The sequence below is a fragment of the Berghia stephanieae genome, chromosome 7, assembly GCF_034508935.2.
Source record: "Berghia stephanieae isolate SIO BIC M18660-M18661 chromosome 7, UCSD_Bste_1.3, whole genome shotgun sequence".
Lineage (NCBI taxonomy): Eukaryota > Metazoa > Mollusca > Gastropoda > Nudibranchia > Aeolidiidae > Berghia > Berghia stephanieae.
In genome coordinates, this window is record NC_088366.1 from 15,467,310 (window position 1) to 15,492,830 (window position 25,521).

The window sequence follows — 25,521 nt, forward strand, 5'->3', positions numbered from 1 at the left end:
TGCAATTAGTGAAGGTCTTTTATTGACTAACAATACACAGTTGAAGGATGTATTGGAGGGAGAAGTAGCAACAGTTCAGGCAACACTGACAAATTTAGTATGTGAGAGGCACTTTGGGCATTTAGATTCAAGCCAACAGAGGTGCCCACACAGTTCAGTCCATCACCACTCTTCCATCATATTATTGAAACAGACAAGGAAAGGACTGAGAAAATGGTACACGGGATTGACATCAGATGAAAAGAAGAAAATTCTGAAGTTGACAAGGAAGGAAAGAAACGAGTTGAGAAGAGAACACCAGGAGAGAGATAGGAAAGCACTTATGGAGTCGTTGAGATTGAAGGTGATTGAAACAGCTGAGCATATGATGGAAGAGATGGAAGAAGGTCAAATGGTTGCTGTTGCCTGTGAAGATGCATGGTATCCAGGTAAATATATCTCTTTTTATTTTAGTTTTAAAATGAATGGTCAGATAAATATTTATTTTAAATGAGAATAAACCGTTAAAGTAAATCATGTAAATGAAACTCAAGTGGTGGAGAGGATCAAATACTGAATCATGCACAGAACATTACTGATAGCAAAGTGAAAATATATCTGTGATTATTATAATTATTTGCATATTTTGTGACGTGAAATACAAAATAATACTCAAAGAATGCTTTTTCATTTTTATTATTTCAGCCTTGGTGGAAAAAAAAGAGTGTGCCAGGACAGGAAGTGGCTGTAAATTTTGCATCCCTAGGTAAAACACTTGGATCTTTCTTCTGGCCTTCAGGAAAAGACAAACATTGGGTTTCTAGGAAAAGTATCATAGAGACTAATGTCCAGTGTGAACCGACTGCTGGAGGGAGACGTTATGTTATTTCCAATGCGAAGGAGACCCAAGAGAAGTTTAGGAAGTTTCTGTGATGTGGTAACTGCTTTTATTTCATTATAGAATGTGAAAGAGAAATAGTAAAAAGGTATTCCATGAGTAGAAATTATTTTTCATTTTTATAAAAAGTACATCACAATCCTTCGTTATAGTCACTACTTCTGAAAATACATTGCAGATTTTCAATGCATTCGTTTTTTTAGGGGAAATGACTGGTTACTATGAACAGTTAACAACCCATATTTAACAACAAAAGTTTATTATGCATAAAAAAAAATTACTAAAGGTTGCAAAGTTTCATCGCTATATATCGATTCCCAATAATTGCTTATTCAAATCATGTCATTATTTTTCTCAATAGCAGCCCATTTTTGCACTATTAAATTCAAATAAACCACAAACTAATAAAGATAACACACATTTGACCACCGAAATAGACTTAGAATAAAAAAATGCACTAGAGTACTAAGTTCCATTGATTTATCTTGATTGATGCCAAAGTTATGGCACAATTTCATTAAAACATGACCAAAAAAACGGTCCATTTAAAAAAAAAAAATTCCTATATAGGTAAAGGTTATATGAAATATCATGCCGGAAAAAATTCATAACTTCTTAAATTATTTATGGATTTTCAAAATTCAAAAAGCTTTGCATTCAGTTCACTGTGGGCTATCAATTTGGAGCAATTTTAAATCAATATATCAAAAAATTAAAAATCGATTATTATTGCTACATTAACTCTAATAACCTGTCTGCAGGAAGTATTACCATTGATTAGGATTAAACAACAATGTGAAATTAAATGCCAAGTTAATATACCAAAACAGATAAAATGGATGTTTCGGGTTTCCCCTTTATCAACAAAACAGGATGAATGAAACACTACAGACGAATTTCACATTGTTATTTATTTCTTCGAGCTTTGAGCAGCAACATTTCCATTATTGATTAGGACTGTACACTTTTTCATCGGATTGTACACTTGTAAAGCACTCTGAGCGAGTTTAGTTGATATTGCATTATATAAATACTCAAGTTTCTATTTTAGTAAGTTAAAAATTTTTTTTACACTTTTACTTCAATGATTGTGCACTTTTCTGTAGAGTTGGGTTGGCAGCTATGTCTTTAGAAGAAATAAAAAGAGAACAACCTAATTTTGGTGTCAGAGATCTACTTGATACAAACGTATGGCATCATTAGTCTTGCCCACAACACAGGCAAAAACAGATATTGACTTGCCCAACACAAGGTCCATATCATAACCCTGAAATAGAAATGAAAAAAGGTTAAAAATAAAATGGATCAACACATAATTATAATTCATTAAAAAAAAAAAATGCATACCTGCCTAATTGAAAATTTCAAATCAGTAACCAACACAAAAGTCATCGGTAGGTAAAATAAACTTTGTAGTTGACAGCCACCATTAAGAGTTAGCAGTTGACTTCGCTATCATGGGCCTGGAATTGAGCGGTAACTTTCTCTAAAACTAAGACCAAATTTCTGCCAAGTTAAAATCTGTAATATTTCATTCATTTCTGTTAGTGTATGTTTTCATCAAATTTCCATAACAATTACAGATGATCCATAAAAGTAGGCAGGTATGTATAATGTAATCCTGAGATGTGTAGTTCTCTTTCTTTTTTTTAGCTTCTTTAATTTTTTTTTGTGTATCGGGTGTTTAAGTATATGAGTGTGTATGTAATGATGAAAGTGACAAATAACTATAATTAAAAAAGCAATCACAAAACTTCTGGAAATTTCATGATGACGAGAAAATCTGAAAAGCGACTTTTTGCAAATCCAATACAAAAAGCAATTTCAGAATAGCAGCAGAGTTGAAAGTTATTAGAAGACCTTTACACAAATCTTTCATTGCTTTGTAAGATGAATGAGAGGGGCCAGAGCCAGATTGCTCAAGTTGTAAAGTAACCAGAAATAACTGACTTGGTTTGAATCCAAATATATCAGAATCTTTAATCTTACAAACCTGCCTGATCACTGAGCAGAGTGAGTGCAGCTGTATAAATGTTAGATCTGGCATAAAATATTTTACATTCAGAAGGTAGGAAACAATTGTCTTCTCTCATTTCACTTGCCTGATGGTTTTTTGTTGCAAATTGAGCAGCATGCTTAATAGTAGAACTAAATTTTTTTAAAAATTACACTTGTAAATAGAAGATAAAGCAGCCAGTCCTTTTATTTTTTGTCTAAGAGCTGTACCATAAATCCCAAAGCTTATATTTGCAATCTGCCTTGAGATGGCCGAATTGAGGATGTGAGTTCGAGTCGAGAGTTGCCAGTTTTGCAATAATGCCAAACAAGTAAAAAAAAATATTGCTACTTAGAGTGAGGAATTGCCAAATATTTTAAAGCATAATACCTGGCTTAACCGATCAAATTAGCAAATGACAAGTAAATGTGTTATTATGTTTATAAAATAAGAAAAATTAAGCGAATTTTCATATAAGACCAAAAAGGTAAACTCAATTTTCCATATCAAACAGCTTTAAAAAAAGGTTGTTAGAATTAGCCATTTTAAAAATCCAAACTGGCAATCCTGGTTGTAGGCCTACAATCAGCATTTTGGTTTTTTTTTCCTTGAGCAAGAAACTTAGTCCCTATAGCTGACTTTGCTATGCTGAGCTGTGGCTGATGTCTGCAATATCTTGGCCTTTTCTTGTGATATGCCTTCAAGAACAATTTTTCAAAAACCATCTATAAGCAGACTTTAGGTGAAGAATTGAACAACTTTTTATCCTTCTAGATATGATATATTGACTCAGGATGCATCAATTATATTTGATACTAAAGTTTTTAACATGAGAAAAAGAAATAATGAGTGGAGCAGGCACAATAGAGAATAAAAACATTTGTGGCGAACCCGACTGTTACAGCACCTCTGCCTGGCCACAAGAGGGATGCTCTATCAGACTGTTACAGTACCTCTGCCTGACTGCCTGGCCATGAGAGGGACACTCCATCAGACTGTTACAGCACCTCTGCCTGGCCACGAGAGGGATGCTCTACCAAACTGTTACAGCATCTCTACCTGGCCATGAGAGGGATGCTCTACCAGACTGTTACAGCACCTCTGCCTGACTGCCTGGCCATGAGAGGGATGCTCTACCAGACTGTTACAGCATCTCTACCTGGCCACGAGAGGGATGCTCTACCAGACTGTTACAGCACCTCTGCCTGACTGCCTGGCCATGAGAGGGATGCTCTACAGAGCATTCTCCTTCTAATGGTCAGGCAGAGGGCTGTAACAGTTGGGTCCTTGGTTCAACTCCCCATCACCACAAAAAGTTTTTATTCTCTATTGTCTTCTGATAGTTCCCTACTCACTTCATTTCTTGTTATTATCATGAGTTAAAGGAGGAAAACAATGCACTAGATACCTCATCAGGAACTTCCTCAGGCAGTAATAAGTTGATGGTCTTTTGAGAAAGCTGGAAAAGAGAGACACACAATGAAAAGGAAAGACTGATTTAAAAAAATAATAATTTGACTGACTGCACCTTTACACTTCTTTACCTTAAAAGGTAAAACTGCCACAGAATTATCAACTGAGAAGACCTAAAAAATACTAAATCCATAGAAATTTGGCAGATTTTGATTGTACGTAATTTTGTTCTATTGAAATACCATATGACTGTATATAATTTATATCAATTCATGTACTTATGTCAAAGCATCATAAATTATTAAACGTTAGCCTAAATATTTGAAACATATGTTTTAAAATAGTGTTAATTTTGTCTACAAGTAATTTAATTTTCTTTCAATCAGTGATCATGTTTTAACATACTTTTGATTGGAATCTCCTTACAACATTTTCATTGATTGTTTTCATAAATTGTTGAGAAATAAAAAAAAATTCATGTCACAATGTTGATTAATAAAATAAATAGCTTTAACAATGGAGACCAGTTTGTCATATGGTTTCTCTGATAAAAGTCCTTTTGAGTTGTATGTAGGCTCTCAAATGTTCATAATAACGTCTAATATTGTGTTGAGAACTATAGAGACATGAGACAAAATAAAAGTTATTTCTCCATTTGTTGAAATTTATATGGCCGTAAAAATAAATGGAGAATTATAAACAATACATTCAATATGTTTACAAGTAAAAAAAAATAAATCTTGAATAAAAATCAAAATGAGGGAATCTGACCAGCGCCATTTGCAGTAAAACTATCTATTTAACCCTCTCCTTACCACGAATAGGGAAATCGTCACATTCGTTACGATACAGTCAACATTTTTCTCATCCACATCACAAAATTGACACTGTGTTCTACAGCTCATTTGGATGAATAAAATTATGCCTAGCATGCATGTGCTTCTTGCTTTTTTTGACTGAGTAAAAAAGTCGTTTTGTGTTGGATGCATAGAAAGTTTCAGGATAATCATGAAAATGGCATAGGTAAGGAGAGAGTTAATCTTATGTCAAAGCCAAACCCCTCCCCTTCCCTTATGACCAACAGACTAAACACAATCCTGTTATTTGGCGGGAACTGTCACATGATCTAAAGACAAATGACAAATGTTATTGCAGAAAATGCACTGTTTTTTAATTTTTTCTCTCCTCAAAATCACCTCTTTGAAAAAAAAGCGTTTAAGCACCATTTAAAAATAATTTTCTAAAAATTCTCATGTCAGTTATGTTTTGTAAAGGGCCATTAAACACGATAGGTGGAGATTCGCGCTCTATAAATGTTATTATTTATTTATTTTAAAATCTAGTAAAATATTTATGAGATATTTTACAATAATTCATAAAATACAAAATGCCAATGGCAATTTTTGAAATAAATAATGGATAAAAGCAAAATTTAACCAAAAAAAAAAAAAAAAAATAGAAGAAATAATATATATCTCACATCAACTGAGACAATGTGGTCTTTACAGACATCCTCCAGAATGTTCACTTCCATACTCATTCTGGTTTCAGGATGGGACACCTCTTTGTGACAGCTGGGACAGTGGGAATGCCTGGTAGGAAATATATCATGTAAAACCTGAGCTTTTATATAGCGAAACATCCATTTAAGTCCATTTTGCCACTTCACAAACTGATTGTTTTTTGTATGTTTTTAGGTGTTTAACGGCGGTTTCAACACTATGTAGGTTATTTAAGCGCTCGTTTCTAGCTTTTATCAATTTTAATCGACCTTGAGAGGCTATAGCTGCTTAATCGTGTTAATACTGTTGTAATAAAATTTTATAAAACCATAATAGATACATGTTTGTAATTTAAAAGTGTTTATTTACAATTTCGGCACAAACTGAAGGTGCTCAAACCACAAGATCATGTTCCTCTAACTTCATTCTTGGTATTGTCAATGAATGATGAAATATTAAATGATTAGATTGCTTTTTTGAGTTGACAGGAGTCATGAATGACAACAAATGTAAATTTTTTGCCTTACACATCTTCTTGTGAATTGTTGGTTGCAAAAATGTTAAAACTGCAAGTGTATATCACGGAGAAGGAAGATTTTGATAAAAACAATAATTTTGAAGATAATAACATAGTTGATAATTTAATGAACACCTCACCCTAACAGATTTATGCTTAAAATTGCACATGTGAGGACAATTTGAAAAGCCCATACTTTTCGAAAATCGCAAATAAAAGTTCAAGTTTTTACTGAGAGTAAGAACGCTGATCCATTTTTCTTTCATTTAATTCATATAATGGGAGCTTTTTTTTTCATAAGTGAATTTTACTTTCATGATTTCAAGCAACAGCAAGTAATGTCCTCAAACATAATATAATTGTAATGTCTTTATCATCATCGTCATATTTTATAATGTTTCATGAAATGTGAATTGATTGAGTTGTATCTGTTGCCCACAAGGTCTTTTTAAAATTTTAATTACGTTTATATTTTAATATTAATTTATAATTCAATTTATTAAACAATTAATCTATAAATCAAGTTTTTAAATAATTTTATTATTATTATTATTATTATTATTATTATTGTTTGCTTTGCTTTATTATTGATATTATTTACTTTGATTTGTTGATTAGGAAATATTATATTCATTTACGAGTTATATTGGCAACTGCCTGAAAATAAACCTTTGAATTGAATTTATTATTAGCAAATATATTTATTTCCTTCAAGTCATATAATTAGTTGGCAAAAACATCCCCGGATTTATGCATGTATGAGTGTTTTTATATTTTATGTGAATGTGCTGGCGCCTGTAAAAGACATAATTAAATGCTTTGAGGCATTGACAGATTCTACATAAAATCTTCTTCTACACGATCATCATTCTCACCCTTCGACATCTGTTGCAACTAATTCTGTCCCACATTGCCAGCAGCCCTCCCATGAATAACACTTGTCTTCGTTAATCTGTATGATGTAGCCTGGGGAATGATTAAATTAAGTGGGTAAAGACGAGGGCGGCTATGTATTCTTGTGGTATGACACTCGCCTTTGGATCGGACGGTCCAGGATTTGAGTCCCGCTCTGAGCAACGCATAGTTGAGTCCTTGGAAAAGGTTCTTTACTCACATTCTTTCACCATACTCGTGTGTAAAATGAGTACCTGGCCGTTAACAGCATTGTAATTTTGTCTGGCAGAAGTCATGTCTCATCCAACATGTTAAATGTTGCTGTTAACTAGAGACCCCTTATAACTGTAGTATCAGTTTTTGTGGGGTTATATAATGCATCAAGCTTGCTCTGGCCCTAGTATGAATTCCAATCCCTCCCTTGACATAATAGCAGTAGGGTCTTGAGGAAAAGGCTTTATAAAAGATTTGAATGTGACAATTTAGTTAAAAAGCTATATAAGATATTAATATTTTTTGGATACTCTTTGGTATTGAGGATATCACCATAGTTTACAGTAACACTTAAACCATCCACTCCATTTATGTGACATACTGACACAATTAAATTCAGTGACGGTCTCTCTCAAGAAAAAATATTTTTTCCCAGAGTAACTGAACCTCTCAAGCGAGAATAACTTTTTCAAGTGAGTGAAATCTTTCAAGTGTTACTGAGCCCCCCAAGCAAGAACAACTCTTTCAAGTGTTACTGAGCACCCTATACTGACTGTTTTCAATGTTCATCTTGTTTTGCATTACATGTTTTGGAAAATGGAAAGGAGGATTTTAAATTTTTTTGCTATATCTTATTGATTATTTGGATTTGTTGTTTTGTTTTGTTGATTCTGTTGTAATGATTCTAAGCCAGAAGATGTGATTTTGCTAAAGTGAAGTTTAATAATAAACCTCTAAACATAATGAAATTTCCAGTTGTGTAGAAATGGATTACCTGATACTTTGACAATTGATTGAGACTGAGTTGAATTGTCCAATCTAGGTGGATTAATCACGCCACTTGATATGGCTCTAACCAGATCATTGTCTCTGAGATGATCAAGACCAAGACATGACCACCTTAATTGGGACAGGAGTGATGAGTATTCATCTGCGTGGATAGTGTCTGAAAAAAAAGATTTGTTTGTTTGTTTGTTGCTTTAGGTCTCTTCCAACACAATTGAGGTTATATGAGAGACCGCTGAAACAAAAAAACAAGCAATCTAACAAAAATAGTACAAATGTAAATCAAAATCATAACCTAAAGATATCATAAGCTAAATTATAAATAACCAAGAACAAACAGACAGAAGATTTACAGGAAAAAAAATATCCCCTGTCAAAAATACAATCACAAACCAAAGAAGCAGGATAGGCTAGTAAAGAGAAGAAGAAACGACATCACTATCGGATCGTACACCCATGCGAACATCATAGGTATATGATTCAAGGGTGATGCTCCCATCCAACCACCCGCTGAAAAAAAAGAAGATATTTGTTAAATGAAAGGGTTTACAAAATAGAATGTAAATCATAAATTAATATAAGGTATGAACTTTTCTTTTTGTAATAGGAACATAATACCCCTTTGGCTGAGAGAGAAATCATGAAGCCTGACAGAAGATTTCAGTTTGTGTCACGGTGTAAAGACGAATAGTCACTTAATAACATCGATGGGTAATCCGTGATATATAAAACACTGGTAACAGAAAAGAAAAGTGAGCAGCCTGTAACAATTTCCATTGAGGTGTATGAAAATTGAGAAGCTTTTAATCTTCTACTTTGCTTATTTTTTTATATAAACATTGTCAAATATTGAAATAAATCAAGAGAGAAACAAATATATTCAAGGGCTCACAATTGAATGGAAATATATTGATTTGTAGATAACAACAATCAGGATCACAAAGTATAACAAAGATCCTTCTCTCATGCTTGAAACAATTATACTCATATATGATTACATCAATCTCGAAACCTTAAACACTAAAAACTGTTTTCAAACACAATAGATCATTTGTAAGTAAGTAAATAATTAAATAAAAATATTCAGGTTCGCTTACATAATTTCATGATATAAAAATGAATTGAATGTGAACAAATAAAATAAATTATGACAATAAATTAAATAGATATAAAATGCTGAAAAAAAATAATATCTGTATGTGCAAAATGGTTTATTCCACCCCTAATCTTGGAAAACCCTATTGTTTCTTGGAAAAGCATAATCGTTGAATGTTTTAAACCTGGTGAAAAGATGGCTGATTGACCACCTAAAATAATCTTTTGGAGTGTATGAATGCAAATCAAACGTAAAAATATGCAATTCCAAGTGATATGTTTTTATGATGAAGAAAATATTTTCTCAAATGATCATCATAAATAACTTGAAATTCACTGCACAATAAAGCCTTTGAGGGGTGGATTATTGAAGGCGTTCTTTCATGGCACTGGATTTATCAAATTCATTATATTTGCCACACATACATTGACACTCACTCGTAATCAAATTCATGGTGTTAAGTGGTGCATTAAAAATAACTCATTCAATAAATCCAAAGTCTTGAAAGAATCCTATATTATTATTTCATTAAAATCCAGACTTACCGCCATTCCAGACCACATCCTGTAACAAAACTAATCGACCTTTTCTTTCCTTGTTTCTCTCCAGCCCAACACACAACTTGTCTAGGGTCAAAGGGATAAAGGTTGTGAACGTCTTGACCTCTCTATTAAGAGAGGGATTGTAAACAAACAAGCTTTGACTCTTGTCTGAGGACTAGATAAAAAATTAATTGATCACCAAAATGCACAGCTGGGATTCTTTATCACAAATCCTTTGATTTGTTTTTCTTTCAAATACACTATTTGTCTAGAAGACTTCATTAGTTTGGACAAGAAAAAAGTTCTGGAAAAAATCTGGGCATCTTGTTGTCATTGAGTTTGCCGCTTTGAATCAGAACTCGTATATGAAAAAAACCCAAAAAAAACAGTAAAAGGAAGGAAGGAAGGAAGGTAGAATTTGATTTGATGAAAAACAAAAACATTAAACATTAGCTCTTGTGTGGAAGTGTGAAATAAAAATCAACAAATTAAAAAAAAAAAAAGAAAAAGGATCTGTTGTAATCTACAGCAAAAGATTATATGACAATAATAGCCTTTAAAAATATGCTTTCCCATTTTGAAGAACAGAACATCAAGGGGTAAAACAATATCAACCAAAAGCTAAGAAAACTGTTAATGGTTTCCAAATTATTAAAAAATATCAATGATTGATCTTAAATTATATAAATCGATTCTCATACACCAGCATTTAAGCCTCAATTAAAAAAACAATTTGAAACAGATCTGCTTTTAATGATACAATACTTTGAAAAAACTTTCTTATGACAACCTAAATCTGAAGACTAAAAATGTCTGTAGACAGAGTGACTTCACTTCACTTAAAGCCCTCCACTTTCAATGTCATCCAACTTCGCAGCTTCGGCCATTCCTCTAATTCTTGCAGTGAAGATTCTCCAATTGTCTCTGTTTTGTACTTTTTATCTGATGTTTGATAGCTTCAAGCCAGAGAGAAAGTCTTAGTTCAACTCATTTTTCGTGATGACGACTTAGATTAAATCCAATAAATCCCCACTGACATTCAATGCACACAAAAAGATTGGAGACATACCGTTTGTGAAGAGTCTTGAACATCCATGACTAGAGCAATACAGGAAAATCTCTCATGAAAACTTCTGTCCTGTGAAATATTATTATAAAATCATGTGTCACAATAAGAGTTGCATACTTTATCTGATTACTAAGACACATTCAAGAAAATAAAACAACAATACCTACATATTTTATATGACATTTCCACAGTTTCACTATGCTAAATGCAATTCTAAATTATTTATTCCCTGATATAAAACCAAATTCCTCCACTATTTCATATAGCACTAGTTTCCTGATATAGAAGTTGGGATTAAAAATCCAAGCGTCTCTATAAGGACTAGGCAGAAAACCCTAATTCTGCCAAAAAAAAATGTTGTAATATGATATGTAGAATCCAGGAAAAGATAAGCTTCAATACGTCTATGATGGTTTCATTATATTTTTTTTAAAAACCCAATTAAGCATGGGACACACAATATATTGTGCATGAAAAAAAATAATAGGTCTCAAAAGATTTTAAAAAACAAAAACAAAAAACTTGAGGATGTTTATAGCGCAATATCTACTTAGTGTTCAAAACACTATAAGACAATGCTGTAGCAGCTAGGTAATCATTTCACACCTCAAAGCGATGAGTTAACGTGAGTTGAGAACTTTTACCAAAGACTAGACTTTGTGCTGCCCAGAGCTGGACTTGATTGAACCAAGAACCTAACAGTCAAAAGTTTGATTGCATACCACAAGACCAAAAAGACGAATCACAAGTAAAAACACACCTTTAGTTGCTCCAAACTGATAAGATCCAGTTCTTCTCTCTTCTCAGTCTCTAACACCTGAAGACAATTCTTGGCATCTTCTACACATTGCAGAATGTAACAGAAACTGGGAATCTTTTGGGTCACCTATAGAAATAAAAAATTTTAAAAATTTTTTTTTACGATGATACCTTTCTACCAACTTTTCAACCCAACTCTACACATGCTGCAGTGCTGCCAGTAATACAGTAAAGACTTTTATATAAGATACAATATTTTGATTTTTAAAAAGTAACAATCCTTTGAAAAATATTTAAAGTAAGTTATTTCAAGGGCAGCATCTTGAACGCATCAGGGCCTCCTCCAACTTCAGTTCCGAGCTGCCCAATCCAAAGACTACACCATTCATTCGTCAATCTTAAAAGGGTTAAAGTTAAAGTGTATTTCGACCAATCATCTCAAAACTGTGTCGTGTCAGGGTGATCCAGATGCTAATAAACGACCTTTAAGTTAAAACAACCTGAAACATGAATTTTAGTTTTTGTCACTTTAAGAAACCAATAAAGCATACACTTAACACAGTTCTCATATTAAAAATTTTTTTTACTTCAACTTTTAACATTAAAATCAGCCTGACTTAATACTGTTTTGAGGTGATGAGATACATATTGAGTTTTATTTCAAGATTAAATCTTTTAATCTTTTAAACTTTAAATTACATCAATAAAACAACCCACGTAACAAAGTTATCATATTCTTTAAAACTATAAATTCAACTTTTAACATGAAAACCACCCTGACATAATGCTGTTTTGAGGTGGTGAGACACACATTGAGTTTTATTTCAAGACCAAATCTTTCAATATTTCAAACTGTACATTAGAATTATTATAGAAAGTCCTTTGTTTGTTTTGTTTGTCTTTCGAGGTTTTATGACACTTGCAACACACATGGGTCAATTAGATACCAGGAAATGTAAGGCAATAGATTTAGATAGAAGGGAGAACAGGAGCAGGCAATAGAGGAACTGCACCTCTGTACCTAAACAAAAATTATCATTTCATCCGGATCTTTGTTGAAAATGAAAATACATTTGTATTATCATCCCCAATACATATCTAATATAAACATAATATAGAGCAGCACATAAACATACGCCATCTAAAACAAGACATGATTTAGGGCGAAAAATAATATCTTGGAGAAAAAAAATGCATTACAACAGTGGCCATACCTTAATGACATGTGATCATTTGATACCTGTTATAATTTTGATGTTTGCATTTAACACACAACACTGGTATCAATTATAATGAGAGATCTATGCTGTGTATAGTTGAAATTGTACCAAAAATTGAAATAATAAAGCCAAATAAAAAAACCAAACCTGTGAAGTCTGTGATTCATCTTGACTGTCTACGGCTTGAAGCTTGCATCTCCTCCATGTATGGGAGATAACTTGAAATAAGGACGGATCTCTGTCAAGATAAAGATATGAATTTATACTTTTTATTATCATTATTATTATCAAATTATTATAATTATTAGCACCATCAAAATTATTATCAATCATTTACATTTCAGGTCAAACAAAAAAACACCTTTCTACCTCAAGTTTTCGTAAATCAAACAACAGTTATTCATAATGTTGGTAACTCCACATTCCACAAATTTGATAAGTCAAGATATTTGATTTGATAAACCTAATATCTACTTACCAATTTATTTACTTCAGTAGCTAACAAATGCAAAAACCAATGTAAATTAGCTATTTTGGAACACAAAGTTGTTTTATTTTATTTGGAATATAATCACCAACAAAGCAAGCAGAAAAATATTTTTTTTAAAAATTCATAACCCATAATAAAATTTAAAAACTTTATACTTTTCTTTATTTCTTCTTGTGATTAAAGTCAGACCATGACAAATGCATTCGCTTCCAATCGTGTTGAACAGTTTCAACCACAAAGCATCTTGACATGTTTTATCTACATCCTCGTATTGAATAAGGGCCATCGTTCCTGAAGCATCCTCTAACAACACTGACAAGCTGTTCAAAAAAAGATATATTGAAAGCTTGTTTTCATAAAAGACAAGAACAAAAACCCTCAACAAAACAGAAAAAGTTGATATCTGAAAAGTGATTGAAGTCTATTTAAAAAAAAAAAAAAAGCATTCCAAGACATTGAAAAGTCCCATCACGTAATAAGTGAATCATGAGTATGTCATAAACTATAGAACTCAACACAAAATCTAATTTTTTAAAAAATTAAAAATATAGCAATGATGTCAGAGAGAGGTGTTGGTATAAAGCGGTTCTTAACAAAAGAAAAATAATGATAATAATAATGAGGATGCGGAAAAGGACAAGCAGGAGAAGAGAAAGAAGAAGAAGAAGAAGAAGAAGAAGAAGAAGAAGAAGAAGAAGAAAAATTAAAGAATAAGAACCATCCCTCCCCCAACTCCCCCCCCCCCCAAAAAAAAAAAAAAAAAAAACAAAAAGAAAAAAACAAAACAAAAACAAACAAAAACACCCCAAAAAATTAAAACACAACCAAAAACAGAAACAAACCAAAACCAAACATCACAATCTTTAACTGAATGGTAAAAATATGATATGTAAATAAGAAATACTTAGAAGATGGAAACTGTCTCATATAATAAATTACCATATTGAGTTTTGAAGTGTCACACAATGCCTGAAGACTCGTAAAACAGTGGCTGTGAATGGAGGCATACAATCAACCTCATCCCCACCCGTCCTTTTGTCTTGAAGGCTTTGCAATAATGTTCTCTGAATCTTTGACAAAAAGGGTGGAGTTGAAGATTGAACTGAGTGGAGATGTAGATGACTGGGGTGTAGAGACGAAGGTGTCTTGTCGTGTAGAGCAATCTGGTTGAAAAATGATTTGGAATCAAATTTTGTATTTTAGTCTTTAAGAAGAGAGAAATTAGAGGAGAAAGCATTTGCCAGTCAGAAGGCACTTTCATACAATATCGGAATGAATATTAATTAATCAAATTATTGGTATTTAGACATACAAACAGATCTATTACTAAAGATCAATACTATGTATTTAGACATACACACAGACCTATTAATACAGATCAATATTATGTATTTAGACATACAGACAGACCTATTACGACAGATCAATATAATTATGTATTTAGATATACAGACAGACCTATTAAAACAGATCAATATTATGCATTTAGACATACAGACAGACCTATTACGAAGATCAATATTATGCATTTAGACATACAGACAGACCTATTACGAAGATCAATATTATGTATTTAGACATACAGACAGACCTATTACTACAGATCAATATTATGTATTTAGACATACAGACAGACCTATTACTACAGATCAATATTATGTATTTAGACATATAAACAGAACTATTCCTACAGCTGAATATTATGTAGTTAGACTTACAAACAGACCTTTTATACTACAAATCAATATTGACATTATAAAACCAATCCGTAAAGAAATGAACTTTTTAAAAAAAAGGTGACTACTGATATCATTTTTTGATTAATTATTTCTTGATTATTTCTTCTTTTTTTTTTCTTAATCTTAGTAATGCAGTGTTCACCACCTAATTACCTGCCTCCACGTAACAACATTTCCGGGTTTTAGGGGATGGGGTGTGAGGAGTAGAATTGAAAAATTAAATGGCAGAAAAAAGTAAAGTGTTACTAATCTATTTCTGAATTTGTTTTCTATGTCATATTTTAAAGAGTTTTGGAATCATCTTTGTTTGTTTGTTCTTTGTTTTATTTTCTTGCTTCTAAATAATTTATTCAAATGAAAGGTAAACAAGTTTTTTAAAGACTACAAATCCACCTCCCAAACCAATAAATTTCCATTTCTAACCATTTGACAACCAATTGTTTGCAGCACTGTAATAATGAAATATATTTTACAAAAACAGAAAATTTTGAGCTCAAAGCCCTTCTTCGATCATAGTAGCTTATACCTTATCGACAAAATCTGTGTAAAGTCAAGGTTCACTCCTTCATGGATTGGTCAATATATTCAATACAATTTTTGAAGAAGTAAAGATATTATATTAAGAAAGTCCAATTCGGTTGAAATTAATGGTTTTGTTTAAGAGAAATGAAAAAAAAAAAAAAAGAAAAAAGAAATAGAAATGAACATTACCTGTGAGAAGTACTTGATGTAATGGTCTGAGTGGTAGGCTGGGCAATTATTGCTCTGTATAGACGGGTCTGGCATAAAGCAGAGTAGATGCTTATTGATATTTAAAACCATGAGAATATTTACTTGTCCTTAAAGCACACTGCTTTCTTTTGGTAGAACCAGAAAGCTAATAAAATGTAGAGTTAACCCTTTTCCAGAACATAAACTACCGTTTATGTGATTTCATCCTGTTTATGTATTTATTTTTTTCAACGATGTAACTAAAAGATTGATAAAATTGTGAGACAGGCAAGGAAATATACAAACTTTTACTTATTAAAAAGAGGAATTATATGACTGGTTCTGTTTCAACAGAATTAATAAAATCTTGAGGGATGAAAGTCACCCCTGTATAGTCATTCTAATTTTTCTAAGAGCAATAACCGCCTCCTGTCTATCATAACAAAGACAGAGCGACACAAGAAATCGTTCATCCCTCATTGTGTACAATCATGTCATTCTTTTCTACAGAGACATAGAGAGGCAAGCGCCACAAGAACAAGGAAATGAAATAAAGTTGAAAGACTTACTTTTTTTACATGGACAAATCCACTTGAATGACATCTCCACAGTTTCTTCACCAGGAATGACATTACCAGAGCTGCAAGAGTCCTTTGAAGTAGGTAATCTTGTTACTTGTGGCTTATCATCAGTCTTCGATTCTGTTATAGGGGAGACGACTCTCACTTGGTTTGCACACAGGATAGTAATGTTCTCACCCTCATCCATCTGTTTCCTGAAAATAAAAATAAAAATTAAGTTCCACTATAAATTGTAAAGAATCTTCACAGTATCTTAGACATTAAATTCAAATATTCTAAATGATAAAAATAAGTAACTTTTGGTTTATTGGTCAAGAAAAAAAAAAACAACAAACAAAAGGAAAACACAAACTTGAGCTGTCATATTGTGCAATATCCACTAAATGTTCTCAAAGTAAAAATGTTATTTATCATAAAATAACATTATTTATTTTTTTTGCATACAGTTTCAAGCTCAAGGTGGTTAACAATATTCTTTTAATTGATACTGTAACCATGGCTAATTTCAATTGATACTGTAACCATGGCTAAATATCAATTGATACTGTAACCATGGCTAATTTCAATTGATACTGTAACCATGGCTAATTTCAATTGATACTGTAACCATGGCTAATTTCAATTGATACTGTAACCATGGCTAATTTCAATTGATACTGTAACCATGGCTAATTTCAATTGATACTGTAACCATGGCTAATTTCAATTGATACTGTAACCATGGCTAATTTCAATTGATACTGTAACCATGGCTAATTTCAATTGATACTGTAACCATGGCTAATTTCAATTAAATTTTCAAAAACAATATTTTTTTTTTGGTTTAAACTGGGCCAGGCTTGATGAAATTATACTTTACCAAGGTGGAAAGAGTTCTATTGTGGTTCCTGACTTTATCCCCATCTGGTCTGCATGACTCCTGACTAACATCAGCTGACAATTTTTGGCACTACGAAGCAGTGAATCTTTATCATTTATAATTCGACATTGAGCCTTGTAGAGTGAAAACCATTTTACCATGGACATCACCTCGAGTGTAACAGACTTGTGATCACCATCTGCTATAATTAGATAAAAAATAAACAAACAAAAATAGATTTTTTTTTTGTTTAATTCAAGAAATGAAAATGTACCTAATATAAGGGGCAGCGTGACTCAGCGGTACGGTCTTTGCTTCCTACCCAAAAGGTACCGAGTTCGACCTCTCACCTCGTTGTGTGGCCTAGAGCAAGTCACCTCGCCCTAGTTCACTTTGCAGCGCTGCACTGTGGCTGATGTCTGGATTATTCCAGTCTTTCCTTGGAATAGACCCTAAAGGCAAATTTCCACGTGGGGATGAATAAAGGAACTTTTATTTATTTATGTCCTACCCATCTCATAACAGTATAATGTCTGGACAATTTAGATGCGAAAAAAAATTGAATTTCTAGCCAAATATATGAGATGCTAGTCTATTGCAAAGTACTTTCCACCAGACTTAGCTACCCAATCACTGCTGAGTGGACAGGGGGGTCAGAAAAAAAAAAAAATTGACTTCACCAGGGATCGATCTCGGCCCATTTGTGTATGAAATGAGTGCTCTACCAACTGAGCTATCTGGACCTCCTTTGACCTCCAAGAAACCCTAATATGCTCCTCAGATTCCATAAGGAGATGGGCATCAAGACAATAGGAAAACAATCATTTTTATAAGTGAATTATGCTCCAAGATTTTCTTCTTCTTCTTCTTCTTCATATCAACTGATCCAAACTAAGATTCACTGGAGAGTGAGCATGCAGAATGGAGATGGCAATAACACTATGTAAGGTGCAAAGTGCAAAAAGAGATATTATATCAACAAACCATCATGAGTGACTTAATATGACTGAAAGTAAAAATTTACCATTCCAGGGTCCATTTGAAGAAGAATGTTGCCAAAAACGCATGGCACTTTTTTCTCTATTTATCAGACGTGACAGTTGACCAACCAGACTTTTACTGAGTGAAGAGATAAAAAAACAAAATGTAAAAAACATTTCTTTAATTTTGCAATGAAAATAGTTCTTTTGGAGGCATAGGACCTATGAAGTCAAGAGTTTATTCCAATTTCTGGAGTGTTAAGTGAGCAGTAACAATAACGAGAGTATCCATCTTGGATGGGTACTAGTTAATTGCAAAGTACTTTCTTCCAGGCCAAACAGACCTAACTACCCATAACAGACACTAAGTGGACAGTGGGATTGTATAAAACTGATTGAAGCTGGTACTGGGCTTGATGCTTGTGAGTGGAGTGCTATATTTATTGAGCTATCAGAGCTAGGGGTTATGGTGCTCATTTGAAATGGACAGTAAAATTAGACTAAATGATCATTTAAATATGAAGTCAGAAAAAGCTTTAAAAGCAGCCCATATTTATGTCAGATTAATTAAAAATTTAAAAAAAAGATATTCCAACTGCACTCAAATGTGAATGATGCATTTTTATCAGTCATGGGAGAGTGTTCAAAGATCATAAAGGAATTAAAAAAACAGGTGCTCATTTTTTTTATTTAACTAACATATCTTCAAAAAGGATATTAAGGAAAAAAGATGAGCCTTAGACATTTAAAATGAAAATAATAAATGAATAATTATTTAAGTTTTTCACTTTTTGTCCTTGCAATAGTCTCAGTGCGGATAATAGAATGAAGTCATTTTATTAAAATTTTATGAATTTATTTTTCATAGTGGACAAAAAACGAAACACTCTAACGCACAACATCGGCATGACACAAAACATTAATATGCTTGGACTATTATATAATAATATATTATAGATTTAGAGCTTTTTCTGTTCCTGGTTTAAATTTGCTAGTCAAAAAAGCATAATTCTGGGACACACAAGGATCATTTTAAATACAAACAGTCCATTATATATTTTTAAAAAATAATTCCAGGTTGTCGAATCGAGACAGTACCGATTTTATCAGGACGGTACCTTGAATATTTCTGCTTCTTCTTTGTTGAATCATGTTTGCTGATCTCCTTGTTGCCTTCCTCATCTTTTGAGTCTGGACTGACCTCTTGCTGGAACTTGACTGCCCAGTCACTGGCCCCGACTCTCTGTGAGGCTGGACTGGTTCCTACTGATGATGTCACACTGCCAATCTGTGCCATCATCAATATTGATAATGAAATTATGATAATAAATATTATAATAATAATAATAATAATAATAATAATAATAATAATAATCATAATAAGCAGAAGAAGAAAAAGAAGAAAATGAGGAGGAAACAAAATAAATGATTAAACGTATGAGACCTCTCACCTGAATTTGATATTAAGTCAGGACAAATCAGTTACCAAAAAAATGAGTCAAAACAATCAAAATTCGAAATTTTACTTTTTGGCAGTTTTAAAAAATTCATTCATTGTCCTCAGCACAACCATACTAAGATTTTAAAAATTCAGTTAGCGTTTACGACTTTATGTTTTAGCATCTGGTTCACCTCCACACAATGTGACAATACCAGACTGAGGTCTCAATCTGACAGTTACTCGAAGTTGATTCAATCCGAGTATTTGTATTGGAGGGTGTAGAGAGTTGTTGAACGTGGCAACAATTGTTAGTGTTTAGGCTGAAGTATTTTGATAATACTATTCGCTTGAAGGTGTCTAAATCTGTTGTGCTCACACATGATTTGGGAAGAGTGTTCCAGTCGTTGATGGTGTGGGGTGCAAATGAAGATGTTTGAGTTTGCACATTGGTGTTTTAGTGTTTTTAAGTGGTTCTTTCTTTGATTTAGTTGTATCTCTATTTGTTATGGTGAGATGGCCATCATTTTCTTTGTAATTTTGAACATAAGAGTTAATCGTTGTTAGTTGTTCTTTCTTTGTTTTGTAAGAGAGCCCATCCAATATGTGTTATGCTGTTATGGGGGTTGTAGTCATTGTAGACACATCTTGCAGCATGGAACCGGACAGCTTCAATTGCTTTATATCAGATGCTGTGCTTCAAATATCAATGACAAAAATCTATTTTTAAAAAAGAGTGAAAGAGAGAAATAAAATTCCTTACCTGCTGACTTCTTTTTTCTTGTGTCAGACTTGGGCTCGTAGAAATTTTCTGATATATCTGAGATTGATTGGATTCGTATGATTCATCACTAGGAATATCGTCATCATCTGATTCTTCAATCGTCTTTTCACCACCATCTTGATTATCGCCATCACATTCTGAGCTGGATGCACTATCAGCAATGTATACGTCCTCATCATTTTTAGAACTTGATAAATGACCTTCTTGATGGAAGTTTTTGAATTTACTAGAAGGCTTTAATACTTTACAATGATCAAAACCATCAAAACCACTAGAAACATTCCATTTGCCTATCGCAACTTTAGCCTGACTGCTTGCTTTGTTTGAGATTGCATTTTGTACTGTTTGAGACAAAGTCTGTTGGTTAAGGTCGCCATTTCTTTTATTTGGCAAGGAATCATCAAACCATTTGTTGCACTCATTTATTGAGGTATTCACTTTCAATTTGTTATCCAGATTGAGTGGTTCAGCAGAATGAATTGTCAATAAATTTGATATTCCTCTCCCAGTTGTATTAGTGATTACGGAAGAGTGTGCTTCATTTTGAAAGTCAATTAATTGTTTGGTTATAAATTTTGACCTATGTGACTGGTTAAATTCAACAGCAGACTTTTTACATTTTGAGTAACTGGTTTGTGCTTTTTTCGATACAGGCCTTTTCCTGTTCTTTTCAATCTCATGATGTGCCTTGCCTTTCCCTTTTTCAATATCTTCCTCTGAAGAGCTATCAGACCAGGATATGTCTTCCTTTTGTGAGTCATCTGACCATGAAATTGAAAGAATGAAGAATATGAGAGATAGGGTAATGGACTTCTTCCCTAATTGTTATTGAACTGAAAATGATGACATCAAAATGATGATACTGAATGCAAATAGAAAATTTTATATTTTCCAAAAACAGTAAAGAATCGCTTATTCTCTTCCTCCTACCAAAACATTTTCTTTGAAAGGCATTAAAAAGACAAGCATTATTAACAAATGGGAGTCCCTATAGCTCAGTTGATAGAGCACTCGTTTCATACTCAAAGAGACTGAGACTGATCTCGTGATCCCGATACAGCCAAGATGATTTTTTTTAACCTCCCTACCAACCCAGCAGTGATCGGGTAGCTGGGATGTTACATCTGGTGGAAAGTACTTTGTGATAGATTAGCATCCTATCCAAAGGGTGGTGAGCAATTGCTCTTGTCTATTTCATGCAATAGAAACCATGATCAACTCCAGTTCCTTGGGTTTTGAAGGAATACTTTTCTTTTAAATCAATAAAAAACACACAAGCTTTCTTGGAAACAAATCTTTCCTGTCATTTGTTTCCACATCTCTTTATATGCACAATTTCCTCAAACACAGAGTTCTTGAACACATGGTTTCCTTGAACTCATTCAAACGTACCAAATTTTTTCCTTTTCATTTTTTGTTATCATTCCATTAATTCCTTGAACTAATTTCACCCAGCCAAGATGAAGAAGAAGAGAAATTAATTAATTAGAGGATTTTTAAATACACCATCTGACTTCAACGACTGATTTACAGTGCACTCTGGATACGTCGACGTTGCCTAAGTCGATTTTTACCCAAGTCGATTTTTTTTCTTGGTCCCTCCCCCTTCTTCCTATATAACATTAGTAAAAAACAAACAAACTCCACATAAGTCGATGTCGCTTAAGTTGATGTTCTTATCACTCATGACTACAATAAAATCACAAATAAACAAGTATTTCCATTGGTTAAAAAAAGCTACCAGTAAGAATTTTCAGTGGTTAAGAATATCCGCGAACGATTGGCGCACATCGATGTGATGTAGGTGCTTTGCCTGACGTCCGTGTTCAATGTACATAAGCAGTATTGAATAACTTTAATTTCTCAAGTTCAAGTTCAAGATTTTTTTTGGGTTCTAATCCCAGGCCATCCTATGTAATGGCCCTCTTAATTAGTATCAATTTTATCAATAATTCAAATCAAGTCTACAACTACAATGGCAAACCTATCACGGAAAAGGAAGATTCGATGCATTTGGAAAGTCTGGGGCATGCGACAGAAAACCATCGCATAGAAAATTGGCATACCGGCTATTTCTGTCTCGACGATTTACAAGAAGCATGACCTTGACCTAGAGGCTCCTACCTTTCCGCTTTTCGCGGAATAAGTTCACTTAATTGGTATACATTCCCCATTCACGGCAAAAATTCCAATCGAGGAACATTTAAAAAAAACAAAGTCTGTAGTGAAAAAAAAAGTGAGCTATGGCTTATTTCATCAGCATCTCCTATGGTCAATCAACACACATTTTGTGTGTCTGATTAGTCCCTTCAAAGTGTGTGCTGTCTGGGAGGGGGGTTGACCGAAGTATTATTATTATTATGGTGACTCCAGTTTGTGAGGTCAATGACCTTGGTAATATTATATGTTGGCTTCATTCCCTAATAATATTATTGAGTACGGTCAGCTTCTTTCCCTATTTAATTTTAGCCCTGTGTAAGTGTGTGTGTGTGTGTGTGTACCGGCAAGCGCGTTTGTTTGTTTAGGTGTGTGTGTGTGTGGGGGGGGGGGGGGGGGGGTCCTGACAAGGTTAAATCCATCCGTTCAATGCTTTGCTCTCAGACGGCCACGACCTGTGTGTTCTCTATTATTATTTGACCCCATTCTTTGTCTTTACACAATCTGTACATTTTTACACACTTTATATTTTTAATCATTTGAGTACTTTTGGATTGTCTATTACATTTTCTGTTGCAAAGCATGTTATAGTCAATAACAGTAAGTTGATTCCGCTTTTTTATCTCAAATTCCGATTTTTATGTATTCTGATTCCTCTATGGGGCTATTGGGGGTAGGAGCCTCTGATGACCACTACAGAGACCGCGCGATATGAAGGGACATACTTTTTCTTGATTGGTTTGCCTTGTTCACATGCGTTTTTGCTCATCTGGTTACACTCCGGTTAAGTTGATTTTCGGATAAGTCGATTTTTTTCTCGGTTCCCCTGGGCATCGTCTTATCCGGAGTCCACTGTACTGTGACATTGACAGTTGTGTGTATGTGTTTATCGTGTGTATCTATCTGCACTGCAAGTGTGTGTATACATTATGATACACATGCAGACCCACACAGCCACTCTCACAACCCATCACCTTCTCGCAAACCAGACACCTCTGCTTATTCTTATTACTTCGCCATTCATTCTAATTTCAATGCCATGACGATAAATGAATGTCGTAACATAGCACATACAGCCCCCCCCCCCCCCTCACATACACATACCAACAGTTTGTAACATGATGTCATGTATAGTTTTCTCTCTCAACATACCAATCAATAAGTAAATAAATAATAAAGTTCCCATTTTTCATCCTCAAGCAGAAATTTGTCTTAGGGTCTATTACAAGGGAAGATTGGTATAACCAGTTGTCAGCCTCAGTGCAGCGCCGCAAATTGAGATGGGGAGAGGTGGCTGCTGAAGGCCACATAAAGTGATGGATATTTGAACTAGGTATCTTTCGGGTATGCAGCAAAGTTTATACTGCTGCCTCCCCCCCCCACACACACACACACACCATCAAGTCGTTAGGCAAGGCAAGGTTTCTTCTAACTTTCTTTTTGCATGTCCCGAGGAGTTTGAGGAAACAGTGCTGGAGTGTTCATTAATAATTTACAACTTTTGAGAAAATAATATTGTATATGGAAAGTGTCATACAGATGTTGGTGCTAATATACAGCATTATCAAAAGTGTAGAAAAGCTAACCTTCATTTGGACTCTTACCTTTATTAAGGGAGACAGAAAAGCTCGACAGAAAGTCATTTCGATTCCATTTTTTGGTTTTGTTGACTTGCTGGATTTCATTTGGCACTGGTACTCGTCCTTGTGGTTGCTGAGACTTGTCACTTTTCACATCCCGGCTATCACTAATTTTATGTCGTGGCTTCCTATCACCGGTAGCAAAACCATCTCCTATTCGTTGCCAGGATGACCAAGCCATTGGTTAATACAAAGTTGCTAACCATTGTATGAAACTGGGGAAGTAGGGGTACAATATTAATTTAAGAGGTGGCTATAGACATTGTTCTGTTTTTAACAATATTTCTTATGGAACTAAAGTTCCAATCATAAAGTTAAAGTATAAGTTACAGGTGCCCAGTGGCTGTGGCTGCCTTTGTTTGCCCCAGTCTTTCTTAGCCACTGATTTGCTGGTAACCCAACTCGGGAGGCCTTCCGAAAGCTCCTTCATCCACAGTATTCTTGTTCTACTTGTACTTGTAGGGAGTTTGGGAGAGGGGAAGACTAAAAAAAAAAAAGTTTCCCCCCTCCCAAAACATTATAAAAAACAAGAATACTGGGGATGTAGGAGCTTTCGGAAGGCTTCCACCAATGTCCAAACTCAATTATTATAAATTATGGGCTTGATAATACTTGATTTAACATTATTTATTGTGTAATTGTAATGGATGATAATTTGCGTTGGTTTGAGAGTATTTCCATTCCATTCTTACAAGTCCATAACAACTTGGGTTATCAGACAGACCTTGTAAGTAAATAAGTTCATCTTGAATGGGAGCGATCTAAGACGTGTCTAAGCTAGAATTCCATGTTTTCGTCCAAAAAGTAAAAGGTCAATCACATGATTTGTTGCTGTCCAAAGATTGGATATTTCTTATCAAATGTAAACACGCTGCTTTGTTTACAAAAGTTATAAATTATAAACATACCCATGTGTCAAGCTGAACCAAACGATCACATGGATCATGCCCATTGCTTGAAGTATGTATGAAGAAGCCGTCGTAGCGTAGAGCAGACGGGAGCTTTAAATGAATGTACTCATTCATAACGGGCATGCCATCATTTTCATTTGACCTCTAGATGAAAATTCGTCAAGAACTCACTACTGTCTTGATAGTCAAAATCTTCTTACATTTAAATTTAAAGTTTTCTTGGGAATCAGGAATCAGTTAAATTATGGAACTTAAATTCTATAAATAAATGCCAAATCTTCAAGAAACCGAGATGAATTTTTGAAGAGGACCGCCGGAACATGTTCTTCCGGGTAACTCTCAAAGTA

The 25,521-nt window shown here is 33.7% G+C and overlaps 1 protein-coding gene across 2 annotated transcripts; it reads right to left on the reverse strand.

Annotated features, from left to right (window-relative positions):
• LOC144976776 (DNA repair-scaffolding protein-like) lies at positions 1–25,515 on the reverse strand. 2 transcript variants are annotated; one of them, XM_078921203.1, is made up of 19 exons: positions 25,172–25,515; positions 24,228–24,478; positions 20,446–21,227; positions 19,363–19,532; positions 18,289–18,383; positions 17,265–17,466; positions 16,394–16,599; positions 15,825–15,892; positions 14,314–14,537; positions 13,530–13,694; positions 13,032–13,122; positions 11,666–11,791; positions 10,906–10,974; positions 9,840–10,011; positions 8,188–8,358; positions 7,181–7,271; positions 5,767–5,878; positions 4,282–4,332; positions 1–2,144 (listed from the first exon to the last, which is right to left on the reverse strand). In XM_078921203.1, the coding sequence occupies exons 2-19, from the start codon at positions 24,442–24,444 to the stop codon at positions 2,043–2,045; spliced, it is 3,114 nt and encodes a 1,037-aa protein (XP_078777329.1). In that variant the 5' UTR covers positions 24,445–24,478; positions 25,172–25,515; the 3' UTR covers positions 1–2,042. The 2 variants fall into 2 exon arrangements, with proteins under 2 accessions (XP_078777329.1, XP_078777330.1); XM_078921204.1 differs by having other exon boundaries at positions 1,928–2,144; positions 25,375–25,450.
• Between the last annotated feature and the right edge of the window lie 6 nt (positions 25,516–25,521).